Source organism: Mytilus edulis, chromosome 6, assembly GCF_963676685.1.
Source record: "Mytilus edulis chromosome 6, xbMytEdul2.2, whole genome shotgun sequence".
In the NCBI taxonomy this organism is placed as follows: domain Eukaryota; kingdom Metazoa; phylum Mollusca; class Bivalvia; order Mytilida; family Mytilidae; genus Mytilus; species Mytilus edulis.
In genome coordinates this window covers 78,246,147-78,264,949 of record NC_092349.1, presented here as the reverse complement: position 1 = coordinate 78,264,949, position 18,803 = coordinate 78,246,147, and the positions used below count along the sequence as shown (strand labels likewise).

At 31.8% G+C, this 18,803-nt stretch overlaps 1 protein-coding gene across 1 annotated transcript; it reads left to right on the top strand.

Annotated features, from left to right (window-relative positions):
• Positions 1-200: 200 nt before the first annotated feature.
• On the top strand, positions 201-18,062 carry LOC139528509 (cellular retinoic acid-binding protein 2-like). The gene is made up of 4 exons (XM_071324527.1): positions 201-719; positions 15,227-15,396; positions 15,906-16,016; positions 17,361-18,062. The coding sequence occupies exons 1-4, from the start codon at positions 632-634 to the stop codon at positions 17,412-17,414; spliced, it is 423 nt and encodes a 140-aa protein (XP_071180628.1). The 5' UTR covers positions 201-631; the 3' UTR covers positions 17,415-18,062.
• The last annotated feature ends 741 nt before the right edge of the window (positions 18,063-18,803 follow it).

Sequence of the window (18,803 nt, the reverse complement as noted above, 5' to 3'; positions counted from 1 at the left end):
GTCAAATTAATTTTGAAGTATGTTGATGTTTTCATAACCCATAAAGCAGTCTATATTAGAGCTAAATTAGCGTTATCTTGACCGATTTCCAAATAAAGAACAATTACTTTTAATTGCTTCATCCGTAATAACAAGTATTTCTAGCTTCCATAAAAAAACTGTCCCCATCTGGTTCATAAGCAAATAAAGAAAACTTTAGTATATCTATGTGGGAACCTAATCAATCCGTCAGACGTTGGAATCACTGGGACCATAAAGTCACTTCGACGTTGTTCACACCTTAATAAAAATTACATCAGCATATAAAACCTAATTAGTATTTGATGCTTAAATGAAACAGACACAAAACACATCACTCAACAGTAGGTGTGAATGTTTAAATAATTGACATTTCGTTGCCTATTTATTGGTAAATAACTTTTGATGATCGAGTACTTAGCCGATAGCATTTGTGCATTGATTAGCGGAAATCTAACTTTAGATGGTGTTTGTATTAAGAATTAGCTTTTGACTGCTGATATCGACATAGCTGATTAATGCAACTTTTTTTTCTAATGATTAATATTAATCTGTCCGAGAATATTTAATGGAAGGAGGACGAATTCCAATCAAGATTTCTTGGTTTTGAAACATGGCTCTTGATGAAATAAAAGCTCAACTTTGTGGTAAATGGAAATTAGATCGCAGTGAAAACTTTGATGAATTTTTAAAGGAATTAGGTAAGACTGATTTAATTTTATTTATTGAGATCAATTAATTAAGTTAATTAGTACAGAACTTCCATGCAAACAAGTGTTATTATGAGAGAGAGAGAGAGAGAGAGAGAGAGAGAGAGAGAGAGAGAGAGAGAGAGAGAGAGAGAGAGAGAGAGAGAGAGAGAGAGAGCATCACATATTTATTTATTTAATTATATTAAAATCCTTATACAATATTTCAATAATATTGTCAAAATATATCAAATTAGTTCTTAGTATATAGAAAATAAATAAAATAACACTTTAAATTATAGATTTCAGCGTCCGAACCGCGTCGTCTGGAATGCTAAGATAAAAAAAAATGTATGTCAAAGATGCATAAGAACTTAAACACATGAATAGCTCAATATGACCAAAAGGTATCTGAAAATAATAGCTTAATCCATCCAGGGTCAGTTTTGTCGTTGGTTCTTAATAATTTCTAAGAACGGTTTGTTAAAAATTATGCTTGTTCCGAAGCAATGACTAATGAGTCGATATATACCCTCGGTGTTTAAAAACTCACCAGCAGTGCTGTCTTCCCAGCACTACAAAAATGAAACACGTCTTAAAGTGTATGCGTTCGGATCAGCCTTCATTTCAAAGTAAAAAAAATTGAATTGAAAGACAGATGAAGAGTTACATGTCTTTGATCAAAAGGGACCTAGAAATAGCCAAAACTATCTACGGTCAACTTTGCATGATGGAGTTGGAACCATAATAATTTTTGAAACTATGAACTGACAATTAAAGAAACAACTTAAGATATAGAATACAGAATTTCAGGAGCTTAGCGCTGGCTACTGATGTAATTTTGTCTTAGGGAAACAACAATTCACTAGGAATGCTATCGACCCAGAGCTTTAACAAATGATAATAATAATAAATAAATTGTATGGGTGAGAACCGCTTTTGGGAATTTACCTTCATCAGAAAAACTAAAAGCCAAACGTATTTAGTTCATAACCAAGAATGTATAAATCTGTGAAGAGCTATATCATATATGACCAAAAGAGTTATAAGATCAAAGTCAAAACTATCTTGTAGAGTCAACTTTGCCTGTGGTAGGTAGAACCTTAGTTTCATAATAATCTCTAAATTTATGAACGGACAGTTGAAGAATAAAGCAAAATATCAAAAATACCGAACTCCAATGTAAATTCATATAGACAAGTCCCTTATTAAATGGCAATATCAAAAGTTCAAACACATCAAACGAAAGGTATGTTATACATCATGTCAGAACAGTACGGCTAGACTGACTACTAAGCTTATGATACCATCTGGTAATTACAGTTCATTCCAGCGCTACCAACTCACTGTCTATCACCAGCCCAGTAGTCAGCACTTCCGTGTTGACATGAATTATCATTGATATATGGTCATAGTTAGAAATTAACTGTTTATAAAACTCTGAATGTTTGAAATACTAAGGCTTTGCTACCTCAGGAGTAGTTTACCTAAGCCTTATTTGGCAACACTTTTAGGAAATTTTAGTCTTCAATGATCATCAACATCGTACTTTATTTGCTCTTTTTTACATTTTTTTATTCGAGCGCACTGATAAGTCGTTTATAGACGGAACGCGCGTCTGGCGCAAATGTAAAATTTCCGGTACTTGTATCTATGATGAGTTTGTCTACAAATAAATGAAAATACCACGTTATAAATTGTAAGCGTCCGAAACGCTTTTTGGGATTTACCTTCATCATGAACAGTTCTTGTCAAACAAAAATTGAAAATCTATGATGTATAAGTACCCACTCAAGTGCTGAGCTATAATGTCTGAAAAAATGGAAAAATGGAATCTTAATGTAAAAGCCAAATCCACTTAAGGTTACTTTCGATCTTTTATATCTGGGCGTCACTGGTGAGTCTTGTGTGGACGAGGCGTGTTTTTGGCGTATTGAATTTTAAACCTGATGCTTTTTGTTATCCATTAGTCATGTGTTTCTTTGTCTAATACGTTCTCCTATTTATTTGAATTGTAGTCCTGTAATATTATGTTGTCATTTCAATGTTATATTTAACATTGCCATTAAAGTGCGAGGTTTGGCATGCCACAAAACCAGGTTCAACCCACCATTTTTTCCTTTAAAAAATGTCCTGTGCCAAGTCAGAAATATGGCTATTGTTATATTATTGTTCGTTTCTGTGTGTGTTACATTTTAACGTTGCGTCGTTTGTTTTCTCTTATTTTTGAGTGTAATTTCACATTGCGATAAGACGTGTCACGGTATTTGTCTATCCCAAATTCATGTATTTGGTTTTAATGTTATATTTGTTATTCTCCTGGGATTTTGTCTGATGCTTGGTCCGTTTCTGTGTGTGTTAAATTTTAGTGTTGTGTCGTTGTTCTCCTCTTATATTTAATGCGTTTCCCTCGGTTTTAGTTTGTTACCCCGATTTTGTTTTTTGTCCATGGATTTATGAGTTTTGAACAGCGGTATACTACTGTTGCCTTTATCTGTAAAGTATTTCACAATTTTTCATTTTTTTAATTTAATGCGTAGACAATGGCTAGATTTTTGAAGAGGCCTAATACGTTCTGGGGGAACAAGATTTAGCAAAAACAGGAAATGAAAAAACTACAATAATCTTGATACAAGGCCATATTTTTAATTTACTAATCTTTCTTGTTCCCCCTTTAATTTAATAATCTTTCTTGTTCCTTGTTGTCTAGAATAACTACAATTTACGAAATGTTTTCAAACTTGATTTTCATTTATTTAACAAACAGTTAGTAAAACATTGCGAGTATTTAATTCAGATAGTTCAACAAACAATACTTATTTCGGCGCCAAATTGTGGCTTTTATTTTACCCCCATATATAAATTTGCCATTATAACAGCATGTTATTCTTTTTTTATATCCTCTACTTTGCGTTGGTTGGCAAAACATTCGGGTTTGCTGATTCGAATGTTCTAATTTTCATGATGTCCTTAAACAAGTCAAAACATTTATGACTGTAATATGGCGTCGTATTATAGACATTGGCATTAAAAGAAGAAAGCCCAAACCGCAATGAATCTAATATTTCAAAATGAAAATAGCGACAATGCAATTTGAAACCAATCTTTGCCATTTTTACCAATATTCCAAATCAGAACATGTTAACAAAAACTTCCTACGTATATGCTGGAGACCACATCGATAGAGAGCATGTGAAATAATTGAATCATATAGCGTCGTTTGTTAGAGGTAAACTTTGCCTGGTGGAGATGAAACATTAGTTTCAGTAATTATTGAGAGCTATACACAGCATACTAAATGTAAATTGTCATTTAAAGTTCCTATTAAAACGTGTATTTCAAAATGTTGGTCACATTTACCCTTCGGCCAGCAATAGCCTCGTTATGGTAATAATCCGGAAGTGATCGAGGTAAAGTAAACAGTACACGCACGGAGCACGCTTCTTTAACTAGCTTTAAACGTGAATTTGATATCTTGTTTATTTCAATTACCGAGTGTTGATCATGTTGATTGAATGATTGACAAATATCCAAATAAACAGGAAGCGATGATTAAATAAATTATTTTGGAAATTTGATTTATATCAGCATAAATTTCCACACTAAAATATAATTTTCGCTGAACATGCAATTCAAATGCCGATTGGATCGTTTTTTCTTCTTCTAGATATTGATTGAAAATGTCATTCATACATTTTATTTTTGAAATTCGATATCAATTAATTCACAAAATGTAGAAACCGACTCAATATAGATTTGATTTGGGGGATATGACGAAGTTTATTTTAGTTCATCTCACCACCTAAGTAAATAGCGTCTGTTGATTATTAAAATCAAACTGATATTTTTGGTTTATTATACGCTGATAGAATTAAAAATAAATACATCCATATGTCGCGAAATATTGTCCACTGTTTACGTTGACCGCTACATTTATTCTCCTTTCTTCTACCGACTACATTTTTCTTACAAGTTTAGACACCATTAATTTGTAACAACTCAAAAGAACATTGAATAATATTTTCGGTATTTTAAACTTACATTGTGTTGACTTTTGGAACTATCTTCGCTAGCCAAGGGTTATGATACGACGTAACCCTCCTCGTCATATACTAGCGAAATTGAAGTAAAAAAGTATTCCTTTTGATTTTATCAATACCTAAAGGGTTGAATTTGGTATAGTAATATTGTACAATATCCGGTAAGATTTTAGACATTAAATCCGAAATTTAGCGTGGGTTGAGTTCAAGGCAGCAGTCCTTTTGCGCCAATTACTGTTTTTCAGGGGTATCATTTGCGCCAAATTTTATTTTCAAAATGTATCAATTGCGCCAATTTACCTGTACATATAACTATCATAAATATTAATTATTACTATATATGTATTCTTATTTTTGCCCCAAAAGGTATCACATGTTAGGAGATATTTCACCATAAAGACGAGTTTCTGAAGAGAATCAAATGACTTAAGCAGCATTAGACAGTCAATGTACAGAGAGAGAATAAAACTTATTGCTTTGCTTAACAAAGATATGCCAATATAGAAAATAGCTTTGTTCCCACCATGCGTATGGGCTTTATTATTATTATGAACTATTATTAACTATTTTATGGATTTCATCCTTCAATTTTTGTGTTTTTGGACAATAAAAAGAAGTTAAAAGCTACTACATACATTAAAAAAAGGAGTAAGGAAGTAATTTTCTTTTAACTGGCGCAATCGTATGTTTTATTTTAGGCGCAAATGAAACCATCTAATTTTAAAACATGTGGCGCAAAAAAAAAGTTGTGACGCAAAATGACGCATTTTTGGCGCAAACGGATCTCTCCCGAGTTCAACGCTTCCTGCATGTTAAAGAACTTTGGAATCAACTCTTACAGGATTTTTTTCAAATCGATTAAGAAATTTTATTTTTCAAAAGGGAACATAATGGAACGAGGCAAAACGTTTCTTTTTCGAGTGAAACATGTTTCAACTTTATTCTTTACAAAAGTACGAACGAGCTCTGATTAAATTTGACGTAACTGACTTATACTAAATGAATATTAATTACAAAATTAGCTTCTGATATAAGGATATATATCTTCCATAATAATCTAGTTGATATGACAAAACTCGACAGGATTGATTGAAAATAAATGAATAAGCGAAAGGAAATATACACAAAAGATTAAGCAACACTGTTTTTGAATTTCCTATTAAAAAGCGTGTTAGAAAATCTATATTTATCGTTTCATATTCGGTCAGACGGTTTATATACCTATGGAGACACATGCAAGCTTAACGGGAAATAAACATCATGGGGTTTCAATGCTTATTTCAAAAGTTAAACTTATAACATTACTATTACTACAAACAAAAATGATATATGAACTAGTTTGATTTTAAATGAGTCAACAATCCAGTGGCGTAGCTGGGTCATTTTTACGTGTACGCCCGAAGCTTGGCGAGGGATATGAGGGGTTCCAACCGCTCAATGTTAAAGCACCTGCTGGTAGTGGGTTCGAAAGGGAAAGCTATCGAGAATGTACCATAATGATTCCTGTCAGTAAAAAATCATTGATAGCAACATACTTTTGAATCTAAATGGTTTATTTGTTTTGGTTAAATTTTGTAATATGTTAACTTATTCATCGTATTAAACTGGAAGCTAGCCTAATAGTCATTGGTTTTAGAGAAAAAGTCCAAACCAATATTACTTTTAAATAAGTTTAAAGGGTGTCGTGAGTGAGCATACAATCGACAAAAGCACCTTTTAATGAACACGAAAAAAAATATTTCTTAGAGGAGCAATATAAAAAAAATTCTGGAACACCTAGGATTTCTTCCCACAAAAAGTGAATCAATTTATCATTCCTTTAAAGGGATTTAAAAAAAAAATCTAAAATTTTCTTTTGATATTTTTTTCTGGGTCTGGAATAAATCACGACAATCTATGAAGGTTTTATAAATTAAGCATGTAAAACAATTAATTGCGTAAAGAAGAGTCCGGCTATCTGTCTATCAGAAAAGAACAGAAAAATGAACGAAAACAAATGATTTCAAAATTTTAGCTTTAGACATTAGTCATAGAAAAAGCTTCTTCGGCATTTTCATAAAATTCGATGAAGGTTCGACAAGTAGTTAATGTAATTGAGAAATAACAAAATGTAAGCCCAAACTGCGACCACTTATTAATTGCAGAAAGAAATACATTTTGTCCTTAAAATGTGGGAAAATTAAAGAATGATATAATTGCATTATTCTATTGCTCTGACTACTCTTTTGACCATGAACAGTTTCTGTCCAACTTTCGTAAAATTTCACGGAGAGTCATTCAAAAGACTTTATCCACATTCGGAACCTAAATATTGACACCGCTTTGTCTCGCTTTTGGGACATAAATCACAGGCTCGACAAAAATACAAACAGCATATCGAATCTGAGCAGATAGTGAATTGCTTTAAATATAAGAAAAGTACGTAGAATTCATAGTAGATTCAGACTTTTACAAAAGATTCGAATAAATATATTAAGTGATCTATTTGAGTAAATTTAGTCCCTTTTTATTCAAAATTACAATCCATTGAAAAAAGAAGCACAAGACTGATGTGCTTTTGACCAGTTTTTCTTATTTTATGTCGATTATTTGTTTTATTTTCAAAATTCAAGTGTACGCCCGGGCGTTTTGACGTAAACGTAGCTACGCGCATGCAATCAACAAAAGACTAGAGAACAATGTAGGTTACTGTTTGAACATCAGCAATGAGCAAAACTCATAAAACTTCTCGAGATTACAAAAAATGGAAAGCAATTCCAAACAGAAAAGTAACAGCCTGATTAATATATAAAACAACATTTGTAAAAATGATACGGTAAACAACAACCAACGACAACCACTAGATTACAGGCTCCTGGCTTGGAACATGCACATAAATAACGTGGAACGGTAAAATATTTTTTTGAACGCCTAACTTTCATATAACCTGGGACAATGATGTACTAGCACAACAAAGGAACAAACTGTACAAATAAATTGGAAAAGGGTTGACTCTTCAGATTGATGAGAACAACAAAGACCATAAAAGACAAAAAAACGCAAAGTACCAATCTATAATTACTTGACGTTAAGGAAAAAGCCCAGTTTAAACTTATGTTTTCTTCAAAAATTCAAAAATTCAAACTTTGAAACACTCAGTCTGATGTATCGAAGGATTATAGATTTTCTCATGCTATAACGGATACTTTCACAAGTTTATCAGAACTCAGAAAGATAAAAGAATATCATTAAGGAACTTCGTTTTAATGTTTAAATCCGGAAGGAATAAAAACTTTTGAAATTACTTATAATAAAATAAATTGGAATTAAAAAGGATTAAAGACTATAAATTCCGGGATAACTTATAAAGACATCAATAACAAACTATGCCCTAAAACATCGCTTTAACATAAATCATCAAATCGTTTTAAAGACACGATAAAACTGATAAAAGATAGCAACAATAAACTCATCGTAAAATTGTGTATGTCAGACACGTGTTTCTTTTAAAAAGAGACTTTATATAAGCGATTAAAGCGATATATCAAAAATTGACATGGTTTGATTAATTCCTTGACATGGTTCAGATACTAGGTAATTGTTAGAACATGTTATATAAGTGAAGAACATTAAATCGATCTTATAAACTTTTTGAAAGAAGCGATTAAAATGTGCATAGTGTAAGGAGTTACTTGTCCGATAATGAGCGTCATGCTCTCTACCAATTGAAACACTTTGTAACAGTCTAGGAAGATTCTGAAATTATTTTAAATCAAAATTTTGCCTATATGCTTCAGAAGCTTTTCAGGTGATATTTTGACTTTTCTATCTTCGCCAAGTTCGAAACATGTTTACTTTCACGCCGTTCGTTACTTTCTACCATCGTCCCGCTAAGAAAATGTTTTCTTTCTTCCGATTGTTGTAGTTTACAGAACTTACTTGTTGTGAACATTAGAAATTTGCCGTTTGTTAGGCAAACTGCAATAAATTTATTGGTACTTCATAGATATAGGAAGATGTGGTAGTTTATTTAATGTCGTGCACAGATGCAATGTGTCTTTATGTAGACTTTACCAATAACTCTTGTTCATCACAACTGCTGTAGGATTTTGCCTCTTTTTCATAGCGTTAGTGCTTATTAACATTGCATTAGCTGGCAGAAAGACATGTCAACCCACTTTTTAGTTATAGTGACAATATCAAGTTTAACTTAAAGCCGTAGCACACAATTTTGAGAAAAAAAGGCAATCTTTAGTTATAAACTATTCAAAAATTTTGGTACTTCTTTCTACAGAATATATAATTACTGTATCTAGGAAAATTTTAAAGTAACTGATATATTTATTTTTATATTCACACGTAGTTTCACTTGCTTTAGTCGCTTTTAAACTGTTATAAAAATCCGTACGTACTATATATTTTTTTATAAATTGACACAATTTTATAAATATGAACCGAGCCAAACCTATTAAGTCAAAGTACTAGATACCCCTCCCAATCAACAACATAGCAATACTAGATGTTAAAACTTTGCTAACATGTTTTGTGATCACAACATTCTATAATTGTTAAGATACCTAAATTTCACGACGCGTAAAACTGAACAATCAATCATTCATTTTTTTCCGAAGCATCGCTGAAGATGATAAGGAAAGGTCAAGTATTATATAATGATTATAGAATATCTATTTTTTCTCGTTGATTGACAACCCTTAAGTTGCAAGCATTACATAACAAAGTGCATATAGGTTTTACGAATAACATAATTGTGCTTAGATTGAGATAGAAGAAATGCTCGATAACGTTATATATATGTACGGAAAAAGATTACGCTTGTAAGAACTTAAAATATAGATAGGTTTCACCCTCTACTAAAAATAGTTGATCGTTCATTGTTTAAAGTTTTCATCGATATCATACGACTTTGACTTACAATTTTCACGTACTTAAAATCAATGTGACAAAGTCAAACAAAAGAATGGTTCTGACGTTTGAAACAGGAAGGACATTTTAGCGGGTAGAAAAAAACGGATGTTTTAGCGCCAAAGTATATAGCCCATTTTAGCGCTAGATGTTTAACTCGTTTTAAGCTAAAAGTGAATTTAACTGTGCTTATAATAGCAATTAAAAGAACTCTATTCATAGTGGACTAATATTTTTTTTTCGGACTCTACTGGTTAATTGTCTCATTGCCATTTATATCACATATACTAAATTTATTTAAAGCTAAGGTATATTACCGGAATAAAATATCAATTTTTTTTAAAATAACTTCAATAATCTTAAATGAAAGGAGATACAAACTAAGCAGGAAATGCTTCCTTGTTAGAACAAGGTCTCACTACGTTTGGAGTTCTTGTGATTCTGACTAGTTTCACTTTCGGGTCATACAGTAGCATAGGCGGATCCAGGGACCCCCTCTTTTGTGGGAAAAAAAATTCTGATTATATATGGAATCACTGATGCATGACTGTTGTACCCTTCTTATGATGTAGTAAGTAATCCCCCTCCCACACACCTTTTGGAAACAGTTATGGATCCGCCACAGCTTAGTACAATTGGAGTGAATAAGACTTCCCCCAATGTTCTTTTAATTTCCTTCACCTGCAATAATTAGGTTAATAGACATTATATAAAGCGGAATAACAGTTGTCTTAACTAACATGTTCCGTCTCTTCATGTCTACGCCAATAATCTAAATGCGGGGCTCAGTTCTTCAAACTTCATTATAAAACAATGATAAATGTTTCCGATATCTACAGCTTCAAAGAATTATATAATATGACATCGTTTATATTTAGCAATTGATTGCATTTGCAGTTTCATGGACTGGAATTTATTTAATAAAAGCTATTTTTGACGTTTAATTGTTCATGAAACGGCATGTTTGTGTAATGTCCATTGTCATGCAAATGTGTATCGTATAAATGATTCAAATGTGTCTACATCATGGTAGCTTATGTGTTCTAGAAACTACTTTGGTTCTAACTTCAAATTCCGGTAAAAGACAGACAGGGGACTTTGTTTTGTAAACATCATATAATAAAACAGATGTTTTAAAAGATCAAAAGTATTTATTTTTTTAGATAACGAAAATAATGTACATGTCCGTTACTGAGATTAAAAAAGTGGTTTTCATGCCCGTAGCTGAGATAACATACATGGTGTTCATGTCCGTAACTGAGATAACCTACGTGGTGTTCATGTCCGTAACTGAGATAACATACATGGTGATCATGTCCGTAACTGAGATAACATACATGGTGTTCATGTCCGTAACTGAGTTAACACCATGGTTTTCATGTCCGTAACTGAGATAACATACATGGTATTCATGTCCGTAACTAAGATAACATACATGGTGTTCATGTCCGTAACTGAGATAACATACATGGTGTTCATGTCCATAACTGAGATAACATACATGGTGTTCATATCCGTTACTGAGATAACATACATGGTGTTCATGTCCGTAACTGAGATAAAAGATCAAAAGTATTTATTTTTTAAGATAACGAAAATAATGTGCATGTCCGTAACTGAGATTAAAAAAAGTAGTTTTCATGTCCGTAACTGTGATAACATACATGGTGTTCAAGTCCGTAACTGGGATAACATACATGGTGTTCATGTCCGTTACTGAGATAAAATACATGATGGTCATGTCCGTTACTGAGATAAAATACATGGTGTTCATGTCAGTAACTGAGTTAACACCGTGGTGTTCATGTCCGTAACTGAGATAACATACATGATGTTAAAGTCCGTAACTGAGGTAACATACATGGTGTTCATGTCCGTAACTGAGATCACATACATGGTGTTCATGTCCGTAACTGAGATAACATACATGGTGTTCATGTCCATAACTGAGATAACATACATGGTGTTCATGTCCGTAACTGAGATAACATACATGGTGTTCATGTCCGTAAATGAGACAACCCACATGATGGTCATTTCTGTAACTGAGGCAACCCACACGATGTCCATTTCTGTAACTGAGATAACTAACATGGTTTTCATGCCGTAAATGAGATTACAAATATGGCGTTTTTGTCCTCAACCTATATAACATGTATGGCATTCCTGTCTGTACCATGAAGTTTTTTTGAGTGATTTAAAGTGTTTACTGAGACAACACAAACCGGTTACTCCGAGTGCATCGAAATGCAGATACCTTTATTTTAAATATGATAAAGGTTATTGTGGCTATGAACTTTTTGTGAACAATTTTATTGATTTCACCCCCAACATGACAGAGCTACAAACCTATATGGTTTTTTTTCTAGAATAGAATTGCAATTAACTGAGATCTTCATTTATATGTAACTAGTTTGAAATTGAAATGTCGACTCCAAGGCTATAAACACCACATAAATCCATCACACGTCTTTTTATACAGACATATCTTATCTGTTTCATGTATATTCTGTAATAAACCAAATTTAGTATCTATTGAATAACACTAAATTTAACATTTTATTTCATTACTATGGCTAACTAATAAGGAAGAATGAAGAGCTGTCTGAAAGATAGAGATCAAGCGCCTTGTCTACGTTGACTGCTGTATTGAAAGTTCAACAGACTTTTTTTTCTAAATGAGATCATAAAACAGAACCATCAATGAACAAGTAATTGAAGTGTCAATATCTATCTACCATTATCTTATATATCTACTAATAAATCATGTTAAAGGTACATAGTTGTTCTAACACAGGACAAAGTATAAGCTTAGGTTATAAAACAAATGGTATTGTCTAGTGGGCGAATTGATATGAATGACAACTGAATTAGAATGGCTGTAGGAGGATCTGTATTAATGATTGAACTTGAAGATATAACACCATTTAATAAGTATTCTGTTACAGTTGTACTGTATAAAGTATGATGATTTATTATAAATCTCGCGATATTTTACAACATAATCTATCGCGGCTAAGGGAAGGTTATATTTCAGGCAATAGTTGTACTATGGTTAGACTGATACAAACCTTTTTGTTGTGTTAACTTAATATTAATGTTTCTGATTTCTTTTTTTTTACGGTCATCCAATAAGCTATTAGTAAGTTTCACATCAAAGTACCAATGACTTTTTGAAAATTATTTTGGAAACGACAACTCATTACAAAATAACACCGAACACTAATAAAAGTTTATGTAGTAAATACATGGCATTTGGTATCAGTTGTACCGGAAATGTTGTATGATATTTTGTCTGTAGGTGATGATACTTGTAATATCAGTAAGATGCATTTTACCACAATGCCAATGATAGTAATTACTGCCAAAACGATTACTCAACACAGATTAAATTCACATTATACTTTTTTCTTTCTTTCGTCCATCAAAACTTATATCTTCCGTGTACAAATGAATTTTGTAAAAATCCAATCTAGCAGATTTTGTACTTTAATTATTTCATACAACCATCATCTTCGGCCGTTTTCTGCTTTATGGTCGAGTTGTTGTATCTTTCACACATTCCCTATTTCCATTTCCATTTTCAATTTTAATTTAAATGTGTGTTTGATAGGATATACGGTTGAGATCTCACATAACATGTTTAACCATTACGCATGTTTTTGCATGTCCCAACTCAGGAAAATCTAGACTTTTTTAGTCTTTTTAAATTTTGGTTCATTTGTATGTTTCGGAGTTAAGTGTGGCGTCCATTTCGCTGATTTAGTATACGTTATTATTTAGAGGCGATCTGAAGAAACAGGTCTCTATTATTTGTAAAGAAATTCTATGGAGCTTGCCATAAATTTTTGATCTATCAGGTGAACAATTGAATATGAACTGTATATATTACTGATTTAATTTAAATTGAGTCCTTAAGACAAAGAAATAATCTAAATAATACAATAATTATTATTATTGTATAGCAATATAATATTTCCAACAGAAAGTAACCAAAAGTTAGCGTGCAATAAATTCTAATATTGCACTAGTGCAATAAATGTTCAAAATTCATGACGTCATCAATGACAAAATCTTATAGTTTAAACCAATTTTTACTTCAAATATTATATTGCTATACAATAAAAGGGTTATTGCATGAATATTGGGGAATATTGTCCCTTGTAGAACATATATTGCACTCGCAAGCTCGTGCAATATAAAAGTCTACTCGGGACAATATTCCCCAATATTCATGCAATAACCCTATAATACACGTAATATGGCAGTAAATTTATTTGTTCATTACAAGCAGTCTAAAAACGTAACAACAGAAATATTTGAAAGTTCTTGTGTTTGCCTTTTGTTTTTTTGTTTGAATTGTTTTACAATGTGTAATAACTGAATATTTTATAGGTTTATATATATATACGGTATGGAATGTACTCACTATTGAAATCCGTACGTTGATCCTATACTTGCTTATGTTATTTGATCTCTGGTGGAAAGTTGCTTCATAGCGTCAATCATACAACATCTCTTTATTGTATAGAGTGGGGCGCTCATATTCGCCATGGACACAATTTCGCCGTTTCATGATTTTGAGGTGTAAAAACTTCAAAGGATGTTTGAAATGGAAGAAATATGCCGGTAAATTATATTTTTATAACAAATATGATTATTTTGAAAATGAGACTAAATTTCGGCACTTACCGCAAAGAACCGAAATATGGACAACGATTTTCAGCCAATTTCCTGAATGAAAAAAACGATTTAAAAGAAGTATTTCTTAGTACTTCTGTGACTTGTTGCCCTAAACTTCAGTTTTTTTACACGTTTCAAATGTCTGCTATTCATCTATAATGAAATTTATTTGATAAATATTGTTTAAAGCTGCAATTATTTGGTTTAGATTAGATGTGTAAAAACGGCGAATATGTGTCCCTTGTTGACAAAACATTAGGAAATTTCAAACACCCTTTAATCCAACTTTTCAGATGATTTTTCTCAAAACAAACACGTTTTAAAGCTAAGAATATTTTGCATGTGAAGTTATCTTCATATAAAAATATCAGTATACTTCAAAAACATAAAGACCTGAACATAAACCGAAGAAAACATGGAAAGATATGGCGAAAATGAGCACCCCACTCTACCCATTGTCAAACTGTTTTCTCATCAATCAGCAAATTCTACAATCATTGAACTGCGTCTTGAAAGTAGGTCTAGCAACTTTATGTGTATACTTTAAAGGATTGTCTTTCGTGATACAGTGTAATACTTTAGAAATTGAATGTAACTTTTGTTTGATTTTTAAATACACGTGTCCGGAAGTTCTATTCATATTTTCCTTCAAATATGTAGCTGTCATTGTTCCACTTCTTATAAAAAGAAAAAAATGTATACAGTACAATTGATTGAGTATGTTTAAAATAAAAAAAATAAAAATTTTTGATTGATACTAGTATTGCGCTTTGTCCATAAGAAGAAAGACAACTATTGTGTTACTAAAGTACACGTTAAAATGCTATTTTTCTATATTTGTACTTGCAAAGAAGTACATTATTTTCAATGTTGATTGTATTTTCTATTCATTAGGTCTGAATGTTGTGTTTAGAAAAATGGCAGAATCTGCTAAGCCTGTAGTAGAGTTTACAATAGAAGACAACACAATTAAGATGATATCCAAAGTTAGCTTTTTTAACCAAGTTATAAATATAAAACTTGATGGGGAATACCAACAGTCATTTGAGGGCACGGAAATGAACGTAAGTTTATGATCTTTGATGAAAACTTACAAGAAGATATAAGAAGATGTGGTATGAGTGAGACAACTCTTAATCCAAGTCACAATTTGTAAAAGTAAATTCATAACAAAATAGATTATGTTCTGTAGAAAATGTTTAAAGGCAAAGTGGGATGCAACATTTTTTTTTCGTTTTTTTCGTTTTTATTGTGTCTATTGTGATAGTGACACTCTCTAAACGAAGTATATGTTGCTGAACAATAGACTAAACAGTTCAAATAAAAGCATGGATAAAACGTAACTTTTCATGACACACAACATGAAAACTACAAAATATAAAAAGGAGGCAATTTCCTATACTATAGTGTAAATAAGCAGGAAGAAACTCTGTAATCTGGAATCTTCGGAAATGTTTTAGAACATACACGTCTATCATTTTCAAAATATATATGTAAAAAAAAACAAAAAAAAAAAACCAAGTAGCCTAATACATTACAAGTAACATTTATATATGTATAACTTTTATTACAGTGCAATTCGAAATGGGAAAACAATAAACTAATTACAGAAGCTAATCCTCTTGACGGTAAAGGAAAGACACAGAAATTCCAGAGAGAACGTGTCAACGATGAATTGGTTCAGGTAACAATTCTAAAACGAGGCTATATATACACAGCAATTCAAAGCTTGATATGTTGTAGAGGCACATGTGTATTATTCTCCCTTAGATATCTTGTAGTTTTGTGTATTGTATGGTTGCTGTCGTATATGATATAAGACGTCGAAACGCAATCCATGTATTTAGTATATAAACAAACAAAAGCAAATTTCTGTGAAAAAGTAAAAAACAATGTATAGTCACGAAATAAATTCAAATGACAATTGAGAAATGAATTTGAAGAAGTTTGGTTTTGAATATTTCATATGAAGGCCTTGAAGTTCGTGATAAAGAGCTTAACACATTAAAGACAAACTTCTAATTATATTTTGACATTAATTACTTAATCATAGACAGATTTATAGATTTTCTTCCTTAACTTATTGATGTTAACAAGAACAAAATAATTCGTTTCAGATGCCAATACTAATTATAAATGTCAATATCTATATCTTACTAGATATGTTAATTAGTGAAGGATTTTTACAAGGGAATAAAGTATCAATTATAATTCAAACGTAGACTATATTCTAGAATCAAGTTAAATTTACATGTCTAAAGTGTGTTTTACGATCAGATTGACAAGACTCGATAAGGAGGATATGACATTTGATGAGACACCGGAATTAGTATGTTAAGCAAGAAAATGGTTTAAAAAAGGAGTCAAATATAAGAATAAGATATGATAAAATTGCAGTAAGACAAATCTCCACCAGAGACCAAATGACATAGAAGTTATCATTATAGGTAATCGTACATGGCCTTCAACAATGAGAAAAAGCAACCCAAGACTTAAAATGAAGATATTTGATATAAGGATAATTGTTGTGCAATGCATATATACATTGTATACATACACTGAGAGAATAAAACTAATTTGATCACTTAATATTCAATTGTTGAAGACATCTCGTTATGTAAGTTATATATATGGAATTGTACATAATCAATTGACACAATTTCAAATTGTCTATATAATATTTGGTATACTGTTTTTGATTGTAGCAGAGTATTTTTGGTAACCATCTTTTAAACAAGATCTGACTGAAGCTTTTTTACTATACATTTTATAAACCCGTTCTTTGGCCTATAATGCTAATTGAATAACGACTTCATTATATAATTTCAAAGGCTTTTAGAATATATAATGAAACCTATCCTGTTACAATATTGACAAAGCAAAATTGACATACACTATATACAAAAATACTTCCGAACGACTCGAGTTCAGCGTGCATGCATAAATTTGAATTTTTAATTGTCCTGTTATTGCATGCTATGTTTGATAACTTTCTTTGATCTCTTATTGCTTTACTTTTCCTTTGTAGACGATGTGGGTTGGAGATGTAGTGTGTGTCAGAACGTTTAAACCTACAGACTGATAATCATCAAATATGAGAGGGACCATTTTATTTATTGAATTTCACACAATGCCTTGCTTGTATTTTTGTGCTTCTGTTAAAAGTACAACATCGAGGATTTATGGTACTTTCCAGTTTTGTTTCAGTTGTAATACCAAAGAAGGCCATGTCGGAAATGGTATATACTTCAAGAATAATGCTTTCCACCAAGATGTTCTCTATTTCCATCTCACATATTGCTTTAAGAACCTTGTTTGGTATTCATGTTCACCTTGAAGCTACATCAGTGTTTTGTTGAGTTAAAATATTTTTGTTGTACGTCATCTGAGAAAAACTTTAACTGTTACAGTTACTTGAACCTGAATAACTGAACGACCAAACAATTTAGAATGGAAAGCAGCTTTTCGCGTAAAGGCTGATGTATTTGTTATTATTTTTGCTATCTTTGTAATATCGTGGCTTTCTGTCGTTATTCTATCAAATAAAAGCTACGAACAACTGAGTTTCAAAAGATGCCCTTGTTGGTAGAATGTGCTTTGAAATTCTGAACAAAAGTTTATTTAAGTTATGAAGTACACGTACAGTGTGTGTAGCTTAATTATGTTTAATTCAAAACTGAATGACATTGTGTTAAAAAGGATGTCATGAAATAAAATGGATAAAACTTTATATGTGCCCAGTTGTAATTTTACATTTGCTGTCTTTTTTCCCTGTCAATTGCTTTCACACTCGAAGATCAACCTCATATTTAGCTCGCCTAACCAAAAAGGTTGATTTCAGCTATTGCCATCTCCTAGGTGGCGCCTGTTTCCTTCGCCTTTCGTTAACTTTAAAACACAAATTTGCTCTCAAATATGGATGCGTTGCAATTTAATTTGCAATATAATAGTAATGGAATTATTACTTTTCGTTGATGTTCTGAATGGAGTATCTGTAGTATAATTGATATCTAGAAGAAATACCGCAAAACAGGTGCAAAGGGCCGTCTTAGACTGGCGGTTTCTCTGTCACTTGAAATAGGAACATCAATAAGAACTCATTTACTTGGGTTTTCCCTTATTTGTTTAAACTGATTTGTGTCATTAATTGATATACAAACGCATTTCTTTTCGTCATCTATCAAAAACTCCTATAAAGATTAGACAAATATGAACAAAAACTGATTAGCACAATGTAATGCAAAGGCAAACATTTTAATAAAACGAAAAAGAACTCTTGAAACTGTAGGATTTATGAAAAAATACATATAGCAGATATTTTATTCTTCCTGACCGCCCGACACTCATCACAGTTTTAAGCCAATTTGCGTTATAGCCAAAGCAGGGCTACCCACATTTTCAAGATGCTAAGGAGGCAATAAAAAATTGTAAATGGAAGAAAGACATACAGCGCCATGATCGAAAGAATTAA